The following is a 23,080-nucleotide window of genomic DNA, read 5'->3' as shown; positions in this document are numbered from 1 at the left end:
TGGGCTAGCACCGATCTAGTCTCTCTAGACGACAATCTCGGATTATCTCTTATGATAGGTAATATTTTCCCTGTAAACACCTATACTAGTATTAGGATATTGCTTCCTGGAACGCTCCCGTATGAGCCGCGCCTTATGCCAGCCTTATTATCTCATCACAGTTTTCGGCCATCTGATTATTGTGGTAGGAGGTCGCATAAGCGTTCAAATTTGGTAGCTTGCTAAAACCGACACTGTCAAACCACTCTCCCAGAACCTCCCTCCAAATTTATATTACCAGATGGTTGTGAAACGGGTAGGAAAAATAGCTTCCAGAATGAATTGAATTTGGTTCAGGCAAGGAGTGCGTGGTAGATAAGAATTCCCAAGCTGCACCGGCTTTCCAAGTTTCTTTATCGGGACAACTTTCCTTGATTTCCAGATATCGGGGTTTACAGTATTCACATAACCAGACCATCTGGGCTATTGCTGCTGAGTTCTTGTTGATCTTTACTGCTTGGAAAACGTTCCTCTGATTGATGAGCATAGGAGGTCTGAGGACACAAACGATTTGCCGAGCTGCAATGAAATTCCTTTTAGCTTGGAATATGAGAGATACCGAATCGTCGGCGTTCTGCCGCTTAGTTCCTATATCATGCTCTTCCAGATGCTTGCGCCACATTTCGCGGCTATGAGCGGCTAGTCTATCTTCTTGGCGAGACTAAGGGTTCTAGGGTCGACATATGCTTTCGCGACGTTTGTCGCCTATGGGCGCTAAAAGCTGGTCGATCTCAGGATTCTAGGGTCGGTTGGGCTTTCTTTCGGGAATTAAACTTTCTTTTTGTACCACCTTAGGGAATTGAAAGATCCTGAATAGCCAGCTTACCGCCACGAAATCAAACTCTTCCAGATGATCGACATATTCTCTCCCGACATAAGTTCGACATATTCTCTCCCGTAGTTTCTCGCTTATGAGCGCTAAAAGCTGGTCAATCTCCTTGCAAGACTAAGGATCCTAGTTTCGGCGGGGATTACTATCCGGAATTCAACAATTTTTCTACCAACGAATTGTCGACTACAGCCACTTGGATCCTATATAAAACTCTTTTCAGACGCTTACGCCACATTTCTTGCTGATGAGAGGCGAGACTAAAGATTGTAAGGTCGACCAACGCTTTCGTGACGTTTATGGGCGCTAAAAACTGGGCGATCTCCTTGATGGGACTAAGGATTCTAGGGCGGTCAGGCCTTTTTCAGAAATTAAACCTTATTTTTTCTACCAACCTAGGGAATTTCTGTCCATGGTGATTTCTGGAGTGCTTCGACAGAACGTCGTTATGGCTATTTGGTGGTCTCCATTTACAACACAGAAATCTATGTCGTCCACATGATCTAAAACAGCATCCAGCAATTCTGAGAACCAACTGATGCGCATTCAGTTACAGAATTATATTGCCGTAGTTGTGGCTCGATTTGGTTCAATGGAGGCCTGTGTTTCGAAGAATCATGGCCAATGAAGACTATTCTCTCTCATCTGTCCATAACTGTTTTGAGAACACACAATTTTTATTACAAAGTGTGACTTACGTTCCGAATTTTTTTCTGAACTTTTGTGAGTTTAGCTCATATATTGAGAATTATAGGTCAAAAAACCATTTCTTTTGATTGTTTTCAATATGAATTAAGTCGTAAGCTTAGCATATTCTCTGATATATGCTAATTAAGAAATAGTTTTCATTGACCTATTACGAATATATGAACTATACGACATTTTTTAAAACAACTAAGATAACTTCCGCTCTAAATAATGCATGTGATCGAATCACCAGTTGCTAAATACATTTACTCTCTTTCTAATAACCCACGGCATGCAATAGCATACAATCATAGTTAATTTTACAAATTACGCTTCTTAACGCTAATGAATAAAACACGGAAATAGAATTTTCATTCACATTTGATTTTGGTTTGTTTGATTTTTGTTGTTGTATAAATTACCCTAATAATCATGGTTTTTATAATTTATTCAAAAAAAAAACTTATTAAATTATTAAATAAAATTAAATAAAAAAAAAACAAAATATTGTATAAAAAAAATTAATCACGTTTAAAATAAACAAGGTATAGGGTAACAAATAGTTTTAGCAGATGATTATAAAAAAATGTCATATGTCATAAGAGATTAGTAACCAAAGATAGATAATCTGTTCTCTGTGTGGTATACTGGTCATTTTCTCTTTGGTCATATTACAACAGCTTCTCTATGTGTCCTACTTTTGGGTTTTAGGATCACGATAAATGCCAGTGAATAGAATGGCATTGACTTTACTATCATAGATCAGGAACATGAATGGATGATTGCACTCGAATTTAGTTGGCTCCACAGGACGTGATGAACGGAAACTGAAGACTACGGTTGCTGCGGCAGCAGTGCTTCCTTCTTCATCGACCTTGATTTTGGCAACATGTTTGGCATCACCAAACATTAAATTGGTTTCGGTAGAGAATCCACGTAAATCGGCTGTGTGGTCAAACAAACTGTTGATGCCCAATTTGCGTAGGATCTGTAAGAGAGAAAAATGAAAATTTAATAAAATGTCATTAGCCACAATTAGCAGGATTTTCCCCGTCCATGCCAAGAAATCGCAAATCACATTTTTTTTTGCTTTATACTAAAAGCTATACCCAAAGAAATTTGTTAGTAGACACAGCAAAAAACGAAAAGGTCCTCTGAAAACCGGAAAGCAGCCACGATTACAAAACAAACAAAATTTTTAGTTTAACTGAAACAAACTTAAATGTTAAATTAACCACGGTTGTCACAGTTGGTAGAATTCTACCAAAAATGGTAGATTTTTTACTGTTTGGTAGAACTAGATTGGTAGAATTCTTGATGTTTTGGTAGATTTTGCGAAACATTCCTCACCAATTAAGAAGTACTTAAATTTTCTATATAAATAGAATGTTGACCAAATTTTCTATATAAAAACTTTTTGACAAAATTTTCTATAGAAATAAAATTTTTAGAAAATTTTATATAGAAATACAATTTTTAGAAAATTTTCTATAGACATACAATTTTGACAAAATTTTCTATATAAACAATTTTTGCGAAAATTTTCTATAGAAATAAAGTTTTGAGAAAATTTTCTATAGAAATAAAGTTTTGAGAAAGTTTTCTATAGAAATAAAATTTTCAGAAATTTTTCTATAGAAATAAAATTTTGCATAGAAATAAAATTTTGAGAAAATTTTCTATAGAAATAAAATTTTGACAAAATTTTCTATAAATTCAAAATCGTTATTGTTGTTTTTGACCTCAGCTTAAAGCCATGCATTGACTAAACTACAAGTGTAGCTTAACCAACAGAGGAAAAGTATGCTTGTCAAATTTATTTGGGCAATAAATTCGGGTAATTCACTCAACCCAAAGTGAACTATACTTGAACCTTCCGAAAAAGGGTTTGATAGTCGGCTACTGCCTAAACAAATTTGCAAGCATATCTCTTTTCCTTTGCCAAACTCAAATCATCGATTTGAATGTATTTGGCTGGGTTTGTTTTTGAGCGTGCTTCCTCTATTTTCAAATCTTTAAAATGTCTAATTTTCGTGATATTTCATGATATCAAAGTCCCTTGTGAGTAAGTTCCCTAAATTTTCCATAGAAATAAAAATTTCAAAAATTTTTCTATAGAAATAAAATTTTGAGAATTGTTTCTATTGAATTCAATTTTGAAAAAATTTTCAGAAATTTTTCTATATATCAATTTTTCTATATTGTCAATATTGTATGACAAAATTTTCTATAAAAATAATATGTTCACAAAATTTTCCATAGAAGTAAAATTTTGAAAAAAAATTCTATAGAAATAAAATTTTGAGAAAATTTTCTATAGAAATAAAATTTTGCCAAAATTTTCTATAAATTCAAAATCTTTAAAATGTTTAATTTTCGTGATATTTCATGATATCAAAAGCCATTTTGAGTAAGTTACCTTTTTATAGAAGTATGAACTTTCCCTTGTTCATACTTACCACAAAAAAGCAATTTTTTTTTAAGTTTGGTAGATATGTGGTAAAATTTTCTTCAAATTTTGGTAGATTATTAATAATGATGATTTTTTGGCCACTTTTTTATATATATAATTTTTGGATGATGTTCCTTTAGCTAATGGGGTAGATTTGGTAGATTATGTTTGGCACGAGTGGCAACCGTGTGATGATTGATTTTGATTTGGCTTGCTGTTTTTAACTGACTTTTTTTGTATGAGTGTAACATTTCATAGATTTACTTACCGGCACCAATTCCAAATTCTGTTCAAATTCAAATTTAGGTAATGATATATCGATTTCCTTAGCTGAAGCCTGTTTCAAGGCATTCTCCAAAGAATCAGGTTTCAATTTTGCCAAAACTTTTTCCAAGGCCCCCTCTACGAAGGGAGGCAAAATAATCACCATAGATATCTCAGACTCAGCCTCTTCATTGTCGGAAGTTAAATAGGGCATTTGCAAGACATAAGCTCCCAAATTATCATCGACAGCCATATTGAATGTACCACGTTTGTGCATCATGGGTACAAATGAATATTGACTGGGTGTAGTATAGAAAATCTCTTGTGTGGTATCATTGGCATCAAATTTATCCGACCATTGACCCTTAAAATAGGCAGCATTGGCTAAAACCATTTGACTATCACTGCTAACATCACCAGGATTTAACATTTCAGGGATTTCATTGCGTGTTACATTAGCAATCCAATTATTGATTTCCATGCGACCCTCTTCGGCCTTATTTCTAAAGTCCAATGATTCTAACTCATCGACAAAATTCTCCTTCATACATTCGGCCAAATTTATGCTTTTCTCAAAATAGATTCTATCGGCAGCACCAAATTCCAAAGGCATTTTTTTCGAGCGACTAAGACGCATTTGTTTCTCTAGACGATAGCCTCTGTTGACGTGCTTCTTATTCTTGGCCCATTTCAAACGTAGGCCTTCAATCAATTCTTCTTCTGTTTTGCCATCGGCACCAAAATAGGCCAACAATAGGGCATGGAATGTACTGTAGGGTGAGAAGAAAATGTTTTCATTGGGAGTTGCTTTTTGTATTGCTTCCAGCATGGCCAAGGTGAATTCTTGTTGGCCACGATATAAATCGGCACGTATGGTTTTGGGAATTTCGGCAGCATTATTTTCGATCAGACAAAGGTTTTCGGCCCAGCCCACGGCAGCCAAAATCGTCAATAGTAGGGAACATGTTAATATTCTCATTTCTGAAAAAAATAAAACGGTGAAAAAAAAATTAGATTTTTAATAAAAATATATTTAATGGAATTTTTGAAAAATACATTAGACAATTAATACAATGGTGAGAGTGAAGAAAAAAATTAAGCAGGTGTTTATTGTCATTAGAAATCCACATAAACCTGGACGTGGGAAAAAATTCAAAATCTGTCGTCCGGGCCATGCACACGGTTGCCACTGTCGGTAGGATTCTACCAAAAATGGTACATTTTTTACTGTTTGGTATATTCGTAGAATTTTTAATGCTTTTTTTGCAATGTTTTCCTCTCCAACTAAGAGGTAAATCATAAATAGAAATAAAGTTTTGAGAAAATTTCCTATAGAAATAAAATTTTGAGAAAGTTTTCTATAGAAGTAAAATTTTGACAAAATTTACTATAGAAATAAAATTTTTAGAAAATTTTATATAGAAATAAAATTTTGAAAAAAAATTTCTATAGAAATAAAATTTTTAGGAAATTTTATATAGAAATAAATTTTGAGAACATTTTCTGTAGAAATAAAATGTTGAGAAATAAATAATGTAGAAATAAAATGTTGAGAAAATTTTCTATAGAAATAAAGTTTTGTGAAATATTCTATAGAAATAAAATTTTGACAAAATATTCTATAGAAACAAAATTTTGACAAAATTTTCTATAGAAATAAAATTTTGTGCAAATTTTTTTTATAGAAATAAAATTTTAAGAACATTTTCTATAGAAATAAAGTTTTGAGAAAAATTTCTATAGAATCAAAATTTTGAGAAAATTTTCTATAAAAATGAAATTTTGTATAGAAATAAATTTTGAGAAAATTTTCTTTAGAAATAAAATGTTGAGAAAATTTTCTATAAAAATAAAATTTCGACAAAATCTTCTATAGAAATAAAATTTTGACAAAATATTCTATAAAAATAAAATTTTGACAAAATATTCTATAGAAATAAAATTTTGACAAAATTTTCTATAGAAATAAAATTTTGAGAAAATTGTAAAGTTTTGAGAAATTTTCCTATAGAAATAAAATTTTGAGAAAGTTTTCTATAGAAGTAAAATTTTGACAAAATTTTCTATAGAAATACAATTTTTAGAAAATTTTATATAGAAATAAAATTTTGAAAAAAAATTTCTATAGAAATAAAATTTTTAGGAAATTTTATATAGAAATAAATGTTGAGAACATTTTCTGTAGAAATAAAATGTTGACAAATAAATAATGTAGAAATAAAATGTTGAGAAAAGTTTCTATAGAAACAAAGTTTTGCGAAAATTTTATATAGAAATAAAATTTTGACAAAATGTTCTACAGAAATAAATTTTTGACAAAATATTTTATAGAAATAAAATTTTGACAAAATATTCTATAGAAATAAAATTTTGACAAAATTTTCTATAGAAATAAAAGTTTGAGAACATTTTCTATAGAAATAAAGTTTTGAGAAAAATTTCTATAGAATCAAAATTTTGAGAAAATTTTCTATAAAAATGAAATTTTGTATAGAAATAAATTTTGAGAAAATTTTCTATAGAAATAAAATATTGAGAAAATTTTCTATAAAAATAAAATTTTGACAAAATTTTCTATAGAAATAAAATTTTGACAAAATTTTTTATAGAAATAAAATTTTGAGAACATTTTCTATAGAAATAAAGTTTTGAGAAAATTTTCTATAGAATCAAAATTTTGAGAAATTTTTCTATAAAAATGAAATTTTGTATAGAAATAAATTTTGAGAAAATTTTCTATAGAAATAAAATGTTGAGAAAATTTTCTACAGAAATAAAATTTTGACAAAATGTTCTATAGAAATAAAATGTTGACAAAATATTCTATAGAAATAAATATTCTATAGAAATAAAATTTTGACCAAATTTTCTATAGAAATAAAATTTTGAGAAAATTTTTTATAGAAATAAAATTTTGAGAAAATTTTCTATAGAAATAAAATTTTGAGAAAATTTTCTATAAAAATAAAATTTTGACAAATTTTTTACAACATATTCTGTATCGATATTCTCATGGCCCTAATGATGGTCGTTCTATTCTCTCTATAAAGGCTCAGTTTCGACCGAATATTTTTCAGCGGTGATTTATCGCCTCTCAGCAAAATATCACCACATTTCTGAGTGTTTCAAAACTTCTGTAAGTGGTTTCAATGCAATGGTGAACCCCGTTCGACTGGGCTATAAAAAGGAGCTAAACATAGAATCGGGCTGCTTTCAGTGATAAGATAAAAGTTTACCACAAATGAGTCTGAAATATCGGGCTGTCTCTTTCACTTTTGCTGACAACATTCTCTGATGATTCTTCTTATTCTTTGCCTCAATCCCCTCTCCAATCGTTCTCTATTTAGTCGCCGATATGGTCTCCCTGTTTTGTTCAGTATCTCTCTAGGTCTAATCTTAAATAATGTCAATAACGTCCTGATTTCGAGAGAGATTTTGACCTGCAATAGGTTAGCTGTCACTATAGCCCACTTCGATTAGTCTAACTACACAGAAAAAAATATTAACAATACTTTATCAAATAAAAATCTTACTTAAATTTTAAAATAATTTTCAAAACAAAATCCAATCACAAAAATTACTTAAATCAATAAAATTCTTAAATGGATCAAATAATTTTTTAATTGATGCAATTGAAGCATCAATCTGTGTGGGTTTACGTATATCCGTATACAGGATATTACCAGTATCCACTGGTAATCTGTGTTCAATATTGGATGTAGGACGTCCAAGATCATTTCGATATATTCCAAACTTTATTCTTGTTTAATCATTGCTTCTGGTAATTTTTTCACTCACTCTGCTTCTTACCGACAAATATCTTTTTTCTTTGTTTTTTAAATTTTTCCATAAATTTTTTGATTTATATCAAATTTTGTGATATAAATCAAACGATCGATGATCAATCAATCAATCAATAATAACAAAAAAAATCCGAATCAATTTAAAGCTAACAAACAATTGGCTCACTATTGACCTTGTATGTAGTAGCGGTGGAGGTGGTGACTGTAGTGTACCCAGCGTTTTGATTTTGGAACGTGGTGGTAATTTTATGAGATCTGGTCTGCGACTGATTGAGACGGTGCATTTGGAATGATGATTGGTGGTGGTGGTAGGCTATGAAGTGAATAAACTCTAATGACGATACGAATAGCGATTTGTTGGTTGTATAAAAACCCAAACACAAACCCCAGTCATGGAAAGACAAAAAAATGAACAGCACAAACGAAACACGCATAAAATAAAATGTAAGACGTGATTTGAATTGACCTCATAGATACAAAACTTGGTATTATAGAGGCATCATAGATACGTATTTGTATTGTTTTTTGTCTAATTTAATCCATCTTTTTTTCCCCAAATAAAAATAATGTTGTTAGCAAGCAACAGTGTATTAACCTTCAATATGAACTCCATAAGAAATTGTGGAATTCCCTCTTTGGCTTATCAAAAAAGAAACAACTTCAATAAATAAATGAATACCGTCATTCGTAGAATCATGAATGACGATGAGCTCTTGTGAATGCCAATCAATCGATTCCATGCAATATTGGGTGGGAAATATTAATTGCACATCATTACATATTTTTTCACGTTTATCCCATACTTTGGTTTTAGCAATAGCTATGTCTATCAATAAATTCCCAGTATTAAAGTGAAAGCAAATAAGCAATTGTTCTGACATTAATTAATAATTCGTAAATATTAAATCTCATGCTATATTGTTTACATATCAAGCATTTCCAATGACTGGGAGATACCAAGATGGGAATTACCCCAATGATTCTAAGAAGTGCTCGATATAGTAACTCTAGAAGAGTTAATTATAAGATCATGTATACAATGATATTGAATATTCTACAATGTCAATGGGCATACAGTGGTTCCAAAATGAGATTAAGTACACCTTAACCCTGGACAGTCATCCTTCGTCAAAATGACGACGCGCAAAAAACAAATTGAATAAGGAAATAAACTCAATTTTGGTTCTTATTTTTGCTCACGACGCAAATTATAGCGTCGTGAAATAAGCCGTAGTCAAAATGACGAAGGATTACGTTAGTGTACAAAAAATAAGGATGACTTTCCAGGGTTAAAAAAAATACCATTAATATTTGTTAATAAAAATCTTAATTAAATTTGAGAAAAGTAATTGATTGATTCAGTAAAATGTTCTATCAAAATAGAAAAGGCACATAAATTAACTGTATCATTTAAAAGTTTAATTGAAGTCGCTGATTGATCGAGACATTTTAAATTAGTTGATCAATAGATTCGTGATAGAAGCAAACATATTGTGTATAGCATCATAACTCGTTATGATGATACTGGTAGCTTATATAAATATATATAAAATAAATTGTAACAACACCAACCAAAATAAATTTTAAAAATAAATTCCATGCTGTGAAAGTTCTACCCAGAAAAAAATATAATCAAAATATTTCCAACAAAAAAGATGATTGATGTAAAAAAAAGTATATATGGCCGTAAGTTCGGACAGGCCGAAGCTTATGTACCCACCACCATGGATTGCGTAGAAACTTCTAAACACTGCCATCCACAATCGAATTACTTGAGTGGCGGTAAAGCTTGCCGATGGCAAGGTATCTTGAAACCTCCTAACACCGTCTTCTAATTTGTAAGTAAGTCCATACGTGGTATATATTAAATTAAAAAAGACAGATTAAATACGTATATAATTCAGTTTGACAAAATTTTCTATAGAAATAAAATTTTAACAAAATTTTTTTATAGAAATTTTGACAAAATTTTCTATAGAAATTTTAACAAAATTTTCTATAGAAAAAAAAAAAAAAATGACAAAATTTTCTACAGAAAAAAATTGACAAAATTTTCTATAGAAATAAAATTTTGGTAGATTATTTTTGGCTCGAGTGGCAACCATGATTATGAACCGATTTGGATCAATTTTTGTGTGTTTGGGGATCGGCTATATAACTATAGACCGACATGGACCAATTTTGGTATGGTTGTTAACGGCCATATACTAACACCACGTTCCAAATTTGAACCGGATCGGATGAATTTTGCTCCTCCAAGAGGCTCCGCAAGCCAAATCTGGGGGTCCGTTTAAGTGGACCTATATGACCCATTTGCAATACCATCCGACCTACATTAATAACAACTACTTGTGCCAAGTTTCAAGACGATAGCTTGTTTCGTTGTTTCGGAAGTTAGCGTGATTTCAATAGAAGGACGGACATGCTTAGATCGACTCAGAATTTCACCACGACCCAGAATATATATACTTTATGGGGTCTTAGAGCAATATTTGGATGTGTTACAAACGGAATGACAAAGTTAATGTACCCCCCATCCTATGGTGGAGGGTATAAAAATATAAGATATAATGGGTGCACAAATTAATAATGCGGTATTGACAACACTTGACAGTTCGGGATATACGTCTCTGACAATACTGAACAGCTTGCGAACAGCTGCTCCAAAGACAATAATGGGGAGGTACTTTGCATTGCCACAAAATATATGCTTACCCCTATCATACGTCAACATTGACCTAAAAATCCATGGAAAGATGCTTATGCAGTGTATTTCATTCACGGGAACATATTCTCTTAATGTCATCTTGCATCTGCCTTTAGACATATTGTTGTGGTTGGTAAAAAGGCAAAGGCACAGTGCGGGCCTCAAAATAATGCCAGATGTGCCAAACGTAGCGCATTATACTCTGGCGAAGTTATAGAGATTTTTATAGCGGCAACTCCAAATTCGATGGACAAGTGGGTCTTGGAGTATATTCCGAAAACCTGAACTTAAAACGATTGTTATCAATATATACTGAAACAGTCAACCTGCATTAAAATCCCTGGACTATGCCTCAAAACTGCACCCAGAGAAGGAATATGATCACCTCAAACATGTTTTAAGAGCAAAATGTTATTTTTGGGTGGTGACCATGTAACATGGTTTTCGCAACCATGTTATTTTCTCGGAAATCATGTATCTGATTTCGGCAAGCAGGTTATATTTGACGATAAAATAACATTTTAGTGACAAACATGTTACATGGTCTCCATACAAAAATAACATTTTGCTCTTGAAACATGTTTGAGGTGATCATATTCCTTCTCTGCGTGTGTCAACGTGATGGCTGAGCAGTGGAATTTTCACCTAATATGGCTGTGAGGTCACAGGAATATACCACGAAACTGCGAAGCGGATGAGTTAGTAAGGCTAGGACCACCTTACATTCCAGGGAAATTAGAATCTGCTGGTATGCCTTTGGTTACCTGCAAGCTCATTCTGTGTGAAAAGGCTGTTATGATGGCGAATGTCTGATAGCAGACTAGCAAGGAAACTACAGAAAAAATGTTAACTGTATCAATCTGTTAATGTTTTTGGATTAATCTGGTCGGTTCAACAAAAAAAATAAAAATAATCGGATAGGTTCAACGTTACAAACTAGATATGCCCATAGGTATTTTTTTTTTTTTGAGGTATCACAATGGATAGTCAGTACATTTCTAAGTTAGATTGAAAAACAGGCGGGCTGCCCTTTTTGCCTAACCTAACTACACGCAAAAAAATAGTTCTTTCCTCCCAAACGAAATTTTAGACAAACAAAGTTCGTTTCTCATTTGCTTTTTGCTTTAATGAAGTTTATGTGGAAGAAAAGTATATACTTTTTGTGATAAACGTTTATTCTTTTCCAGGATGTAAAAACAATTTCATAAAGACTAACTCAAAAAACAATCTTTTCTGGCTAATTGAATTTCCCCCCACATCTTTCTTTCTCACTTTCACGAAGTTTTTTAGTTCTCAGCACCTTTTTCTGTAATACAAACAATGTAGAAGAAATTATTTGATTTTATATATATTTTTTAATTTTACCTTTCGGCTGGACAGAGAATCGAACCGCGGACCCTGCAATTTGTAGGCCAACATACTATCCACTGAGCTATGTAGCTGTTATTGTCATATAAGTTATATTTATATAGCATAGTTTGCGGCGCCCACGAGCCGATTAAACAAACTTTATTTAACCGAAACATACATTTAGTTGGGCACCGTGAAGCAGTGGCTGCTACGTCCGCCTTGCATACCAAGGGTCCTGGGTTCGATCCCCGGACTGTGTTGTTGGTTCAAAAATATTTTTTTTGTTGAAAAAATAAAAATTTTGTAATAAACGAATTTTTTTTGGGATAAAAGTTTAAAATTTTCGAAGAAATTCAAAAAAAAACTCTAACAAATGAAACCCGTTTTCGGTGCATGTTTTCCAAACGTTTTTTTTTTTCTTTGTGTATGCTGTGTATTTGTAGGGGACAGCTCAGTGTGGTGTACTAAGAGTTTCTGCAACACAGGAGCTTTGTATCGTGGCTGATCAACATGTTCGTCCTTACCAGGAATCCAAAAATTGGGTCGGTACGCGGATTCAGTCATAAGAGGAGCCGTCGTCGTTTGTCGCGGTATCCGTATGTTGGCAGAAAGATGAGAAAAAGTAGTGACTAGCGATGGCCAGTACTTCGATTGATCAGTCTGTTACAATTTCTTTCGTAATAAATTCTCAAAAACTCAATAAAAGTTAACCGCCCAGGACACTGAAGCCAATTTAACTCTATTTAAGTTCATGGAAATTGTTAAGTTTACTTGAGTTTAATATTTTTTTAGACACAAATAAAGCATAAAGATTTACTTAATTTGTGTTTCCCACAAAATAGCTCAGAATTTCTTAAAATTTGTAAAATGGAGAACAAATGCTTCCATCTTGAATTTGCAATTTAGAAATCCAATTTCTTCCTTCAAACTCCGACATTTTCTTTAACGAATGAAAAAAGTTAATTGTTGGTCGAAAAATATTTACTTATTTATTTTTTGATATTGGAGTTTGTAATGCAGTTTAGTTAGAATTTTCTAAAAATTCCATTTACAAAAATTCTGCTCCCACTAGAATTTCTTAAACAATTCCAAACTCAAAAAGTAAGTTCGCTTGAATTGTTAGATCTTCTTCGTCTCAGAATGTATTTTTTTACTTTGAATTAGAAATTTCTGTTAAAATACCCAATGACATATAGAATAAAGTCATTAAAAGTCTAATTCGAATTTCTCTCTACTAGAATTAAAATAATTTTATTTAATTGTAACATTTTATAATTGAATTATTTAACTTTCACTCACTTGTTCATAAAAACAAAAAAAAATGTGTGTTTAATTACAAATGCGAAAATTGCTGCGCAGAAGTATTGTTCTCATTGTTACACATATTAAACAATTACTCTATAAGTTTTCCGGTTAAAATGAATTATATAATTAATCATGCATGTATCCATGCTTTTTGTATGGGCTTCCTTTTATTTTGTGACCATGCATAAACTTTCTCATTTTCATCATAGGAATTTAAACCAGTTACGGTTGAATTTAATCTTCAAGCGAAGCGATCCAAATAATAAACATTTCCTACTAAATATAATACATATGATAGCTCCGGTGTACCTAGCAGGGACGTAGCCAATTTGTTTGAAAACAATTATTGAGATGTTACTCCAAACCAAAATCCTTGTCGCACCTCTGGTTCACACCATTTTTTTTTTTTTTTTTTTTTTTTTTATAGTACCGGCTTTTATTCATAGTCTGTGAGTCATAAATGAATCTCATAGACGATTTAAACCAAAATAAATTCAAGTATTTGTTCATGTTAACGCACACGAAAAAGTCAGTCAAGTTAGCCAACACCAACACCAACGAAATGTATGCAAATAAATTCCAACAATTAGACCTTAAAGTCAACAAACAATTGCGCAATCGCGATGCGTTGATATGACCAAAAGCAAATTGTAAGTCTGCTTGTCTTCACAGTTTGCGATCCCCTTTGTATGCGTAGTTAAATATCACATCTTGTCATCACAATTCCATTGAATTACGCAAAAGAAAATTAAGTTGACATTTGAAGTGTAGGGCGGAAAATACATAGATCCACATACATGGCCAATTCAGGTATCTGGCAAATGAAATATGTGTGAGTCATGATTATTGACAAGAAAATAGGGCCCTCAGCGACATCTCTTGATGAACATATTCATTCATTGAATGACACTAAATTGGATGATTGGCTTACAAAAACTATGAATAACAGGTTAATAAGCTGACATTTATAAATAAAAAAACTTCTCAGGTTTGTTTTGCTCAATTAAATATTGCAATATTTACCCTACACCACTACATGGTAGTAAAACATTGTAGGATAGGTTAGGTGGCAGCCCGATGTATCAGGCTCACTTAGACCATTCAATCCATTGGTGAACTTCTCTCTTATCACTGAGTGCTGCCCGATTCCATGTTAAGCTCAACGACAAGAGATCTCCTTTTTATAGCCGAGTCCGAACGGCGTTCCACATTGCAGTGAAACCACTTAGAGAAGCTTTGAAACCCTCTGAAATGTCACCAGCATTACAGAGGTGGGATATTCCACCGCTGAAAAACTTTTTGGTGTTCGATCGAAGCAGAAATCGAACCCACGACATTGTGTACGCAAGGCGGGCATGCTAACCATTGCACCACGGTGGCCCCTTGAAACATTGTAAGTTTACGAGTATACATAATACAGTAGTCCATGGGCGCTTTCTATTCTAATAAATTTGGTTGAATCCCTTACAATATTATGAATAAGCAATAATATTGGAATGTCACACTTTTTTGGTCGGAAGGACAATAAGGGAAGATGTAGTGTAACACTAGGGCAACATCTTTTAACAGAAACGAAAACGTCTTAAACTGCGGTGAACGCAGTGGACGCCCGAAAGAGATGGTTACCGACGAAAACATCAAAAAAATCTACAAAATGATTTTGAATGACCGTAAAATGAAGTTGATCGAGATAGCAGAGGCCTTAAAGATATCAAAGGAACCTGTTGGTTTATATCATTCATCAATATTTGGATATGCGGAAGCTCTGTGCAAAATGGGTGCCGCGCGAGCTCACATTTGACAAAAAACAACAACGTGTTGATGATTCTGAGCGGTGTTTGCAGTTGTTAACTCGTAATACACCCGAGTTTTTCCGTTGATATGTGACAATGGATGAAACATGGCTCCATCACTACACTCCTGAGTCCAATCGACAGTCGGCTGAGTGGACAGCTACCGGTGAACCGTCTCCGAAGCGTGGAAAGACTCAAAAGTCCGCTGGCAAAGTAATGGCCTCTGTTGGGATGCGCATAGAATAATTTTTATCGATTATCTTGAGAAGAGAAAAACCATCAACAGTGACTATTATATGGCGTTATTGGAGCGTTTGAAGGTCGAAATCGAAAAGTGTTGTTCCACCAAGACAACGCACCGTGCCACAATTCATTGAGAACGATGGCAAAAATTCCTGAATTTGGCTTCGAATTGCTTCCCCACCCACCGAATTCTCCAGATCTGGCCCCCAACGACTTTTTCTTGTTCTCAGACCTCAAAAGGATGCTCGCAGGGAAAAAATTTGGCTGCAATGAAGAGGTGATCGCCGAAACTGAGGCCTATTTTGAGGCCAAACCGAAGGAGTACTACTAAAATGGTATCAAAAAATTGGAAGGTCGTTATAATCGTTGTATCGCTCTTGAAGGGAACGATGTTGAATAATAAAAACGAATTTTGACAAAAAATGTGTTTTTCTTTGTTAGACCGGGGACTTATCAGCCAACCAGTTACTTCTTTCAATTTGCAAATTTTACTACAAATGCGTTCATCATGAACTTCGTATGTCATTAAAGACATTCTTGCAATTTTGGACTCCAATGTTTTCCTTGAAACTGCAAATTTTTCTTTAACAAGTAAAAAAACTTAATTATGTCTAATAAATTTTCTTTAAATTGTCGAAAAATATTTACTTATTTTAATGACATCGGCGTGATGCCAGCGTTTGTAATACTGTTTAGTTAAAATATAAATAAAATGTTGACAACATTGTCTATAAAAAAAAATTCTATCTCAGTAAAATTTTTAAAAATTTTAACTTTTAAATTATATTAATTTAATTTAGAAAAATGGTCCGCTGGTACGAATTTTGGTCCAATTTTTGACAAATGTTGGTCCAAAATAAAAATTCATTGTAGCAACGCTGTTCAGAAATTCACCATGTTCGAGCAAGATCATCTATTTTCTTTGCTCTTCGATTCTTATAGACAGTCTCTCTACACTGAAAAAAAATATTGTCGTGAGGTCAAAGATTTCATGTCTTTAAAATACGAATACAAATTTTGCTTAGCATAGAAAACGCATTTCTCTAAAATAAAGTTATTTTCCTTGTCCAAAAGTCGATAAACTTTTCAATGAAGTCGTATTGTCCTTATAATTAAGTGCTTTGACTTAAAAATGGGTATCTTAACATGAAAGAAAAAATTTATAGGCTAAGGTCAACTTGACTTTAATAATTCAGAAAAATTCTTTAAATTTAATGAAATTGTCTTTGAATTTGTTGTCTTTTTGCATCTTGACTACAAAGCAAAAAATCTTTCAAATATATGACATGTTTTTCAAAACTTTATTTTAAAGGAGATTTTTACTTCAAACATAGCATAATTTCTACTGGAAGTCGAGTCCTAATTTGGAAAATAAAGTTGCCGTTAACTCGCTTTTAAAGGACTTTGATAGCATATGAAGAAAAAAAGCTGAGTAAGCGAAAAATTAAAATTTGCTTCCTAGAAGCATGTACACAAAACCTTAATTTAATAGAGAATTGTGTCTTAATAGTATCCTTACTTGTATACTCTGCTTCTTTGGCTCGGAATCAATACCAAATTTTTTAAAGTAAAGACAAAATCTTTGGAACCGAGTATGCTTTTTTTTTCAGTGTATGCCAAATGAACTCTTATCGTTCGACTAAATGCAAAAAACACCTGCATTTTTAATAAAAAAAATCAGTTGTTTTTTGTATTTCTGTCGAACGAAAGCGTTTGTTTTTGGCACAGAAAATTTTACCATAACTCTTTTTAGTTTGATATAAGATCGTGAGTCTTTCAGAACATGGATTTACCTGGAGAGAAGTTTGCAATAAATATGGACACTTCACTCCCCGAATCATTTCAGGCGTTGTAATAGGCTTTTTTCACCACCCTAATGGCATTTGACACGAAATATCTTTATAACGATTTATGGAGCGATACCCTAGCATTTTGCCCTCATTGAGGTGTTTGAGTTGAGTTCGATGAGAAAAGTCGAGTTGACTTTTCTCATTACAATCCCTACTTTCCATAAGCAATAGCCATTTTGTCGTGTGCTGTTATAAAATTAAAAATACTTTTGGGCAACTATATGTAAACTTTGAGGTCTGTCAGCTTTAGGTATTCGGCTCGAACTTCTTCTTTCCATCGTATCATTTTTTATTCCCGAAACTCTGTGTCCCTAATGAATTCCCTAATTTGTTTCCAAGCTAGGTCAGCCTTAAAGTATGCAAATATTTTAATTAGAATTTCTTGAAGTAGGTAAACAGTATAGCTCTGTTTATAATTCTTATTGAATACGATAATAAAAATACGATTTCTGCAAAACAATATCATTTCAATCATCTACACTTATTCATATGACATGAAATTCTAGTGAAACAATGCTACTTTACAACTAACTTAGATTATATATGAGTATCTCTTAATTTGCCTTGGTATAATTTACCTATTCATATTTCTTTATTGTTAGACGTAATTATTATTAAATACTGGAATTTCCATTGCAACCATTAGCAAACACAGTTGAAAATCTCATTGACTATTGTAAATAGTCCATAAAATAAAGTCATAAAGTCAATGTAAAATTTAATGACATTTTGGAAAAACAGATGTTTAAAAAACAAATAAGGAAATTAACATATGCAGTTTTCAAAGTTGCCTATATCAAAACCAATATATGATTTATGAATGAATAGTTGGAAAATGGAATAATTTACAAGTACGAATTCTATTGACATGTATTGCTCATTGAATTACAAAGTAAACAATTGAAATATATGGGAATTTCCGGAATTCATTCAAGTAAACTGAAAAGTATAACTTTAATAGAGTATGATCACATGGGGGCAAAGTGCATTGCAAAAGGGCATTTGAGAGAGCAAAATATTATGCTAACATAATTAAAAGAATGCCTTCCATCTCCACAGTGTAATTAACATATTCGAATAGGGTTATAAATGAGTCCTCGAACGCCGAAAACAGCCAATTATTGCTGAACAGCAAATAATTGTAAGTTTAACATTTTTTCATTGTTCATTTTCCACCTTAATTCCAAAAAATATATATTAGAGTTGACACCACTGTTGAGAGATTATTTCAAGAGCGTAAAGTCAAACAAGTACTCAGTGCAAGAAAGCTTACTCAGTGCATAGTGGCGCTTCTTATCCATCGATCCATGGGTCTTGTATCGCATGAACATTCATATTCACATATCTTTGAAAAAATCTCATATTAACACAAAGCTTGCGTCATGAGGGGTTTTCCCATAAATATGTATGTTCGTATACTAGGGTGGCTCAACACCTGTCATGAGTAGATGTAATTGTCTGTAGAATTAGAGGTGATATATGCCCTATGTAGTGTTGCAAGGTGACCTCCTTTTGAAAACACATCCTACACTCAGAATTCAAAGATTTTGTTCTTCCCTTTAGGTGAGTACTATGTTCAGGTTTTCCATATATGAAGGCGATTATATTTTTATCATGTCTGGTCATGTTATGGATGGAAAAGATCCAAGGCATTGATTGCGAAACATATAATATTTCAAGCTGGTTTTCAGCTTCGAAACTGAACACAGTACTTACCTTTAAGGATTTTGTTACTGTTTCGTAGCCAAAGATGCTTTTTTAGGTAACTATCTAGCTTCAAATCTATAAACTTAAAAATTAACATCTCATTTATCGAATTTGGTTACTCTTTTTGCAATTTCTCAACAATGGCATTCATGTATAACATAAATAAATGTCAGTTGAAAAATCCAAAATATAACAGATACTTTCAAGCAAAAAGACATTTTCTTAATTAAAAAAAAAAAATAATCAAAGATGCAAAATCCTCAAAATAAGTATTAGGTTACTTTTTAAGATTTTTTTATCTTTTATCCAAAGAATATCTTCTTCAATTAAAAATGTTTTTCTTTACTTTAGGAAAAATTTGCTTTAATTCAAAGACATACGACTTTAAAGAAGGGACGCAGATTTCAATGAATCGTGTTCTAAATCTAAAGAAACAATATTAAATTTTAAAGAAAATAATGCTAATTTTTTTTCATTAAACTTTTTCAGAGTATGTGCAGTTTGAGCTCTTCATAGTTGCTAGATTTTGTTCTCCCTTTTGCTTTTGAATAATAAAACTAAAAAATATAAACACGATGCGTTATTTTGGAAATTGAAAGAGTTAATACCACTAATATAAAAGCGAACCTTCCCAAATTCCATGTAAATTGGTAGTTCCCTTGAATTAATACACAGTTTGGGGGTCACATTCCCCAATATATGTCGTTTCTTACATCTAGGCACGTGTAGCCTCTTTGGGCTTTGTCCAAGTTCCCTTCTCTTTCTATCATTGGTTAGGTATAGTGGCAGCCCGATATTTCATACTTACTTAGACTGTATGGACTGACCATTGTGATACCACATTGGGGAACTTCTCTCACTGAATGCTGCCCGATTCTCTGTTTAGCTCAATGACAAGGGACCTATTTTTTATAGACGAGTCCGAACGGCGTTCCACATTGCGGTGAAACCACTTAGAGAAGCTTTGAAAGACTCAGAAATGTCACAAGCATTACTGGGAGGGAATAATCTACAGCTGAAAAACTTTTTAGTGTTCGGTCGAAACGGTTTGAACCCATGGTTAGCGGGCAAGCTAACCATTGCACCACGGTGGCTCTATCCTATCTTTTATCGCCAATTCATTTACGTCTTCTTTTATTCCGGTATGTTCAGGAATAAGAGGTAATGTAATGATGTGGATCCTGCTGTATTCCGAGTAATTGATTATTTTTTTGCATTCCATTACGGTTCGTGATCGCTCCGTAATGTTTGCAGTTGCCTTCATTGCCCTCTTACTACCCGTGAAAATTTTCAAGTTCTTTAGACTCGTGTTATTTCATAGCCAATCCACACATTCCGATTTTTATGTAAATTTTTATACCAAAAAATGGACAAAATGATAATAAATTGTGTGTTCACGAAAAATGTCATTGGATTTTTCACCATTATTTTCTCTATAAAGGTGAGTATTAAGTTCGAGTTTAGCCGCTAAAGTGAAAACTAAATCAGTAAAAAAAGGCATAAAATTATACATATTTGTTGCAAATTTTATTATAACTTGATGGGGAATAGCCCAAAGCAAATTTTCACAAAGTTTGTATTCCTTAAAATGGATTATTAAAGGAAAGTAATCGTAAAAAATGACGATTTTAGCGGCTAAAATCCAAGGTAATACCCACCTTAATTCAGAAACAATATGAAATCACAAATTTTATATAGCAGATTTATTTTTTTTTTGCTTGTAAATAATCCCAAATACCTACTCAATGAATCGTCTATCTTCATCAAGTGATTAGTAATTAAATCAATACTGACAGACGAATGAACAGTGAGTCTCACCAAGAAAAAATTGAATCCAAAAATATTTTTGGCTCTTCGTATACAACTTACACTCAAAGAAATCAAAATCCTTCAGAATGAAGTTTTAGAAAATATTTTTAAATAATATAATAATTATTATAAAAGTATTTTCTTTAAGAGCAATATATATTAATATTTTTAAGACAATTTTTTAGCCTCACAAGAAAACTTCGCTTGTCTAAAAATTCAGTTCTCAAAAAAAAAAAATCTTCTTTCAGAGTAGTGGTGCCTACACTGACAAAAATCATGCCCGATTTCAAAGATTTTGTTTTTACACTAATGATTTTGGTAGTGATACCTACACTGAAAAAAATCATGTCCCGTTTCAAAGATTTTGCCTTTACAGTAATGATTTTGGTATTGATTCCGGGCCAAACAAGCCCGGAAAAGGTAAGGATACCTTTAGAACACAATTCTCCTTTAAATTTGAGTTGATTGTAGGAGAAAAAATTAATTTATTCGTTTTTTTCAGCTTTTTTTCTTCGTGTTCTATCCAAGTGCTTTAAGAATGTGTTAACGAAAACTTAAATTTCCAAATTCAGACTCGACTACAAGTAGAAATTATGCTATGTTTCAAGTAAAAACAGTTTTTAAAAAGAGTATTGAAAAACATCTATTTTTTTAACACTTTTTTGTTTTGTAGTCAAGATATAAAAAGTCAATAAATTTAAAGACAATTTCTTTATTATTATTAAAGCCATGTTGACCTACCCAGAAAGAAATATTTTTTGTCTTCAATCACGAAATTAATTGATCCAATTAATTTTTAATTGAAATTTGTTCAATCACAGAAATGATAGTATCAATCACCAACGTCAATTGAAAATTTAATTGATACTATTAATTTCTGTGATTGATTTTAGTTTGAACTAAAAAAAATGCTGAACCAATTAAATTTTTTAATATTTTTTTTTTTTAGAATTCAATTAAAATTTTAATTGGAAACATATTTTGAGTGTGTATAAGGACAAACCGATTTCATTGAAACGTTTATCGACTTGTAGTTAAAAAAAAAACTACACATCAGAGAAATTCGTCTTCTATGCTAAGCAAAATTTGCTTTCGTATTTTAAGGACATGAACCCTTTGGCCTCACGGCATTATTTTATTTATTGTATTTGGATCGTAGCAAATGAAATATAAAAAGTGAATCATAGCAAAATCAGACTTTGATATTACAAAGTTTTTGAGAAATCTTGATGTTTAGATTGCTTTATTTTTATTTTTTAATAAAATAATCTCACGCTATTGCATTTAAAATAGAACACCGTACCGCATATTTTTTGTTTTTCTTTTCATCCATCCAATGCAAATATTGTGCATGTATATGGGTACACACAATATATTTAATAATGCATGGATTTTAATAATGGTAATAATTGATTAACCACATTCATCTCACCATATTTTACGATAATGGGGGCCTAATTAATGCCTTTAAAATAAAACAAATTAAGAGTACCCTGGTAAGATTTTAATTAGTTGAAAAAAAAAAAAAACTAAAAAATCATTGTGGGTAAGATGGTGAGAAGGTCCCCGCCGACATCAATATTCACAGTACATAGGCAGGTTTATAGGTTCACCAAAAAGCCTTCGTTTTACCAATTTTTTAATAAAAAAATCAAACAAAAATATTGCGAAATTTATAGTTTTTTTACATCTTTGCTGGGGGTTTTTGAGCTTTGTCATTTAAATTTTCTTTGCAATCTATGTACTCCCGTTGGTTATTATTTTATTTTTTATTTATTTTTTTTTGAGGATTGTAGTGGGTATTTTTGTGATGATATAAGCACACGTTTGAGCTCCGTTAAACCGGTCCCCGTATAATGGTTTTTGTTTTTCTCTATGTCTCCTTTTTCTTGAGTAATGATTTCGATTGTTCAATTGCAAAAAAAATGGGTACGAAAATATAAAAATCAAAACGCACCAAGACAAGACAAAGGCAAAAATAATATAATATTGGCACACACTCACTTAAATACTTGAACAGACAAACAATGCTAGCGATTGATAATAATTTTGGTTGTGGTTACACTCAAATATGTTGACGAGATCACTGACAACAAAAAAACAGACAAACGCCAAACTGTTTTGGTTTAATAAACTATTTCGCTTTTAAACAAATACCGCCACAACAAATTCACTGGTTGACCAATCGCGCTTAACTGAAATCACTGCTAGGGTTTAATGTCCATGGTAAGCATTAAGCTTT

General features: G+C 32.1%; 1 protein-coding gene across 2 annotated transcripts; it reads right to left on the bottom strand.

The window, feature by feature from the left end:
• Window positions 1–1,918: 1,918 nt before the first annotated feature.
• Window positions 1,919–23,040, bottom strand: Spn88Ea (Serpin 88Ea). 2 transcript variants are annotated; one of them, XM_075289242.1, is made up of 3 exons: window positions 22,843–23,040; window positions 4,276–5,252; window positions 1,919–2,543 (listed from the first exon to the last, which is right to left on the bottom strand). In XM_075289242.1, exons 2-3 carry the CDS (start codon window positions 5,248–5,250, stop codon window positions 2,250–2,252), a joined length of 1,269 nt encoding a protein of 422 aa, XP_075145357.1. In that variant the 5' UTR covers window positions 5,251–5,252; window positions 22,843–23,040; the 3' UTR covers window positions 1,919–2,249. The 2 variants fall into 2 exon arrangements, with proteins under 2 accessions (XP_075145357.1, XP_075145358.1); XM_075289243.1 differs by lacking the exon at window positions 22,843–23,040 and adding an exon at window positions 22,796–22,818.
• Window positions 23,041–23,080: the final 40 nt, after the last annotated feature.

The sequence above is a fragment of the Haematobia irritans genome, chromosome 1, assembly GCF_050003625.1.
Source record: "Haematobia irritans isolate KBUSLIRL chromosome 1, ASM5000362v1, whole genome shotgun sequence".
Classification (NCBI taxonomy): Eukaryota; Metazoa; Arthropoda; class Insecta; order Diptera; family Muscidae; genus Haematobia; species Haematobia irritans.
The sequence above is the reverse complement of the archived record's forward strand: the minus strand, read 5'-3'. Positions and strand labels throughout refer to the sequence as shown.

Coding starts and splice junctions, on each gene's coding strand:
- Spn88Ea (XM_075289242.1), bottom strand. CDS start 5,250: ATGAGAATATTAACATGTTCCCTACTATTGACGATTTTGGCTGCCGTG. Junction 2,544..4,275: donor AGAATTTGGAATTGGTGCCG/GTAAGTAAATCT, acceptor TCTCTCTTACAG/ATCCTACGCAAATTGGGCAT.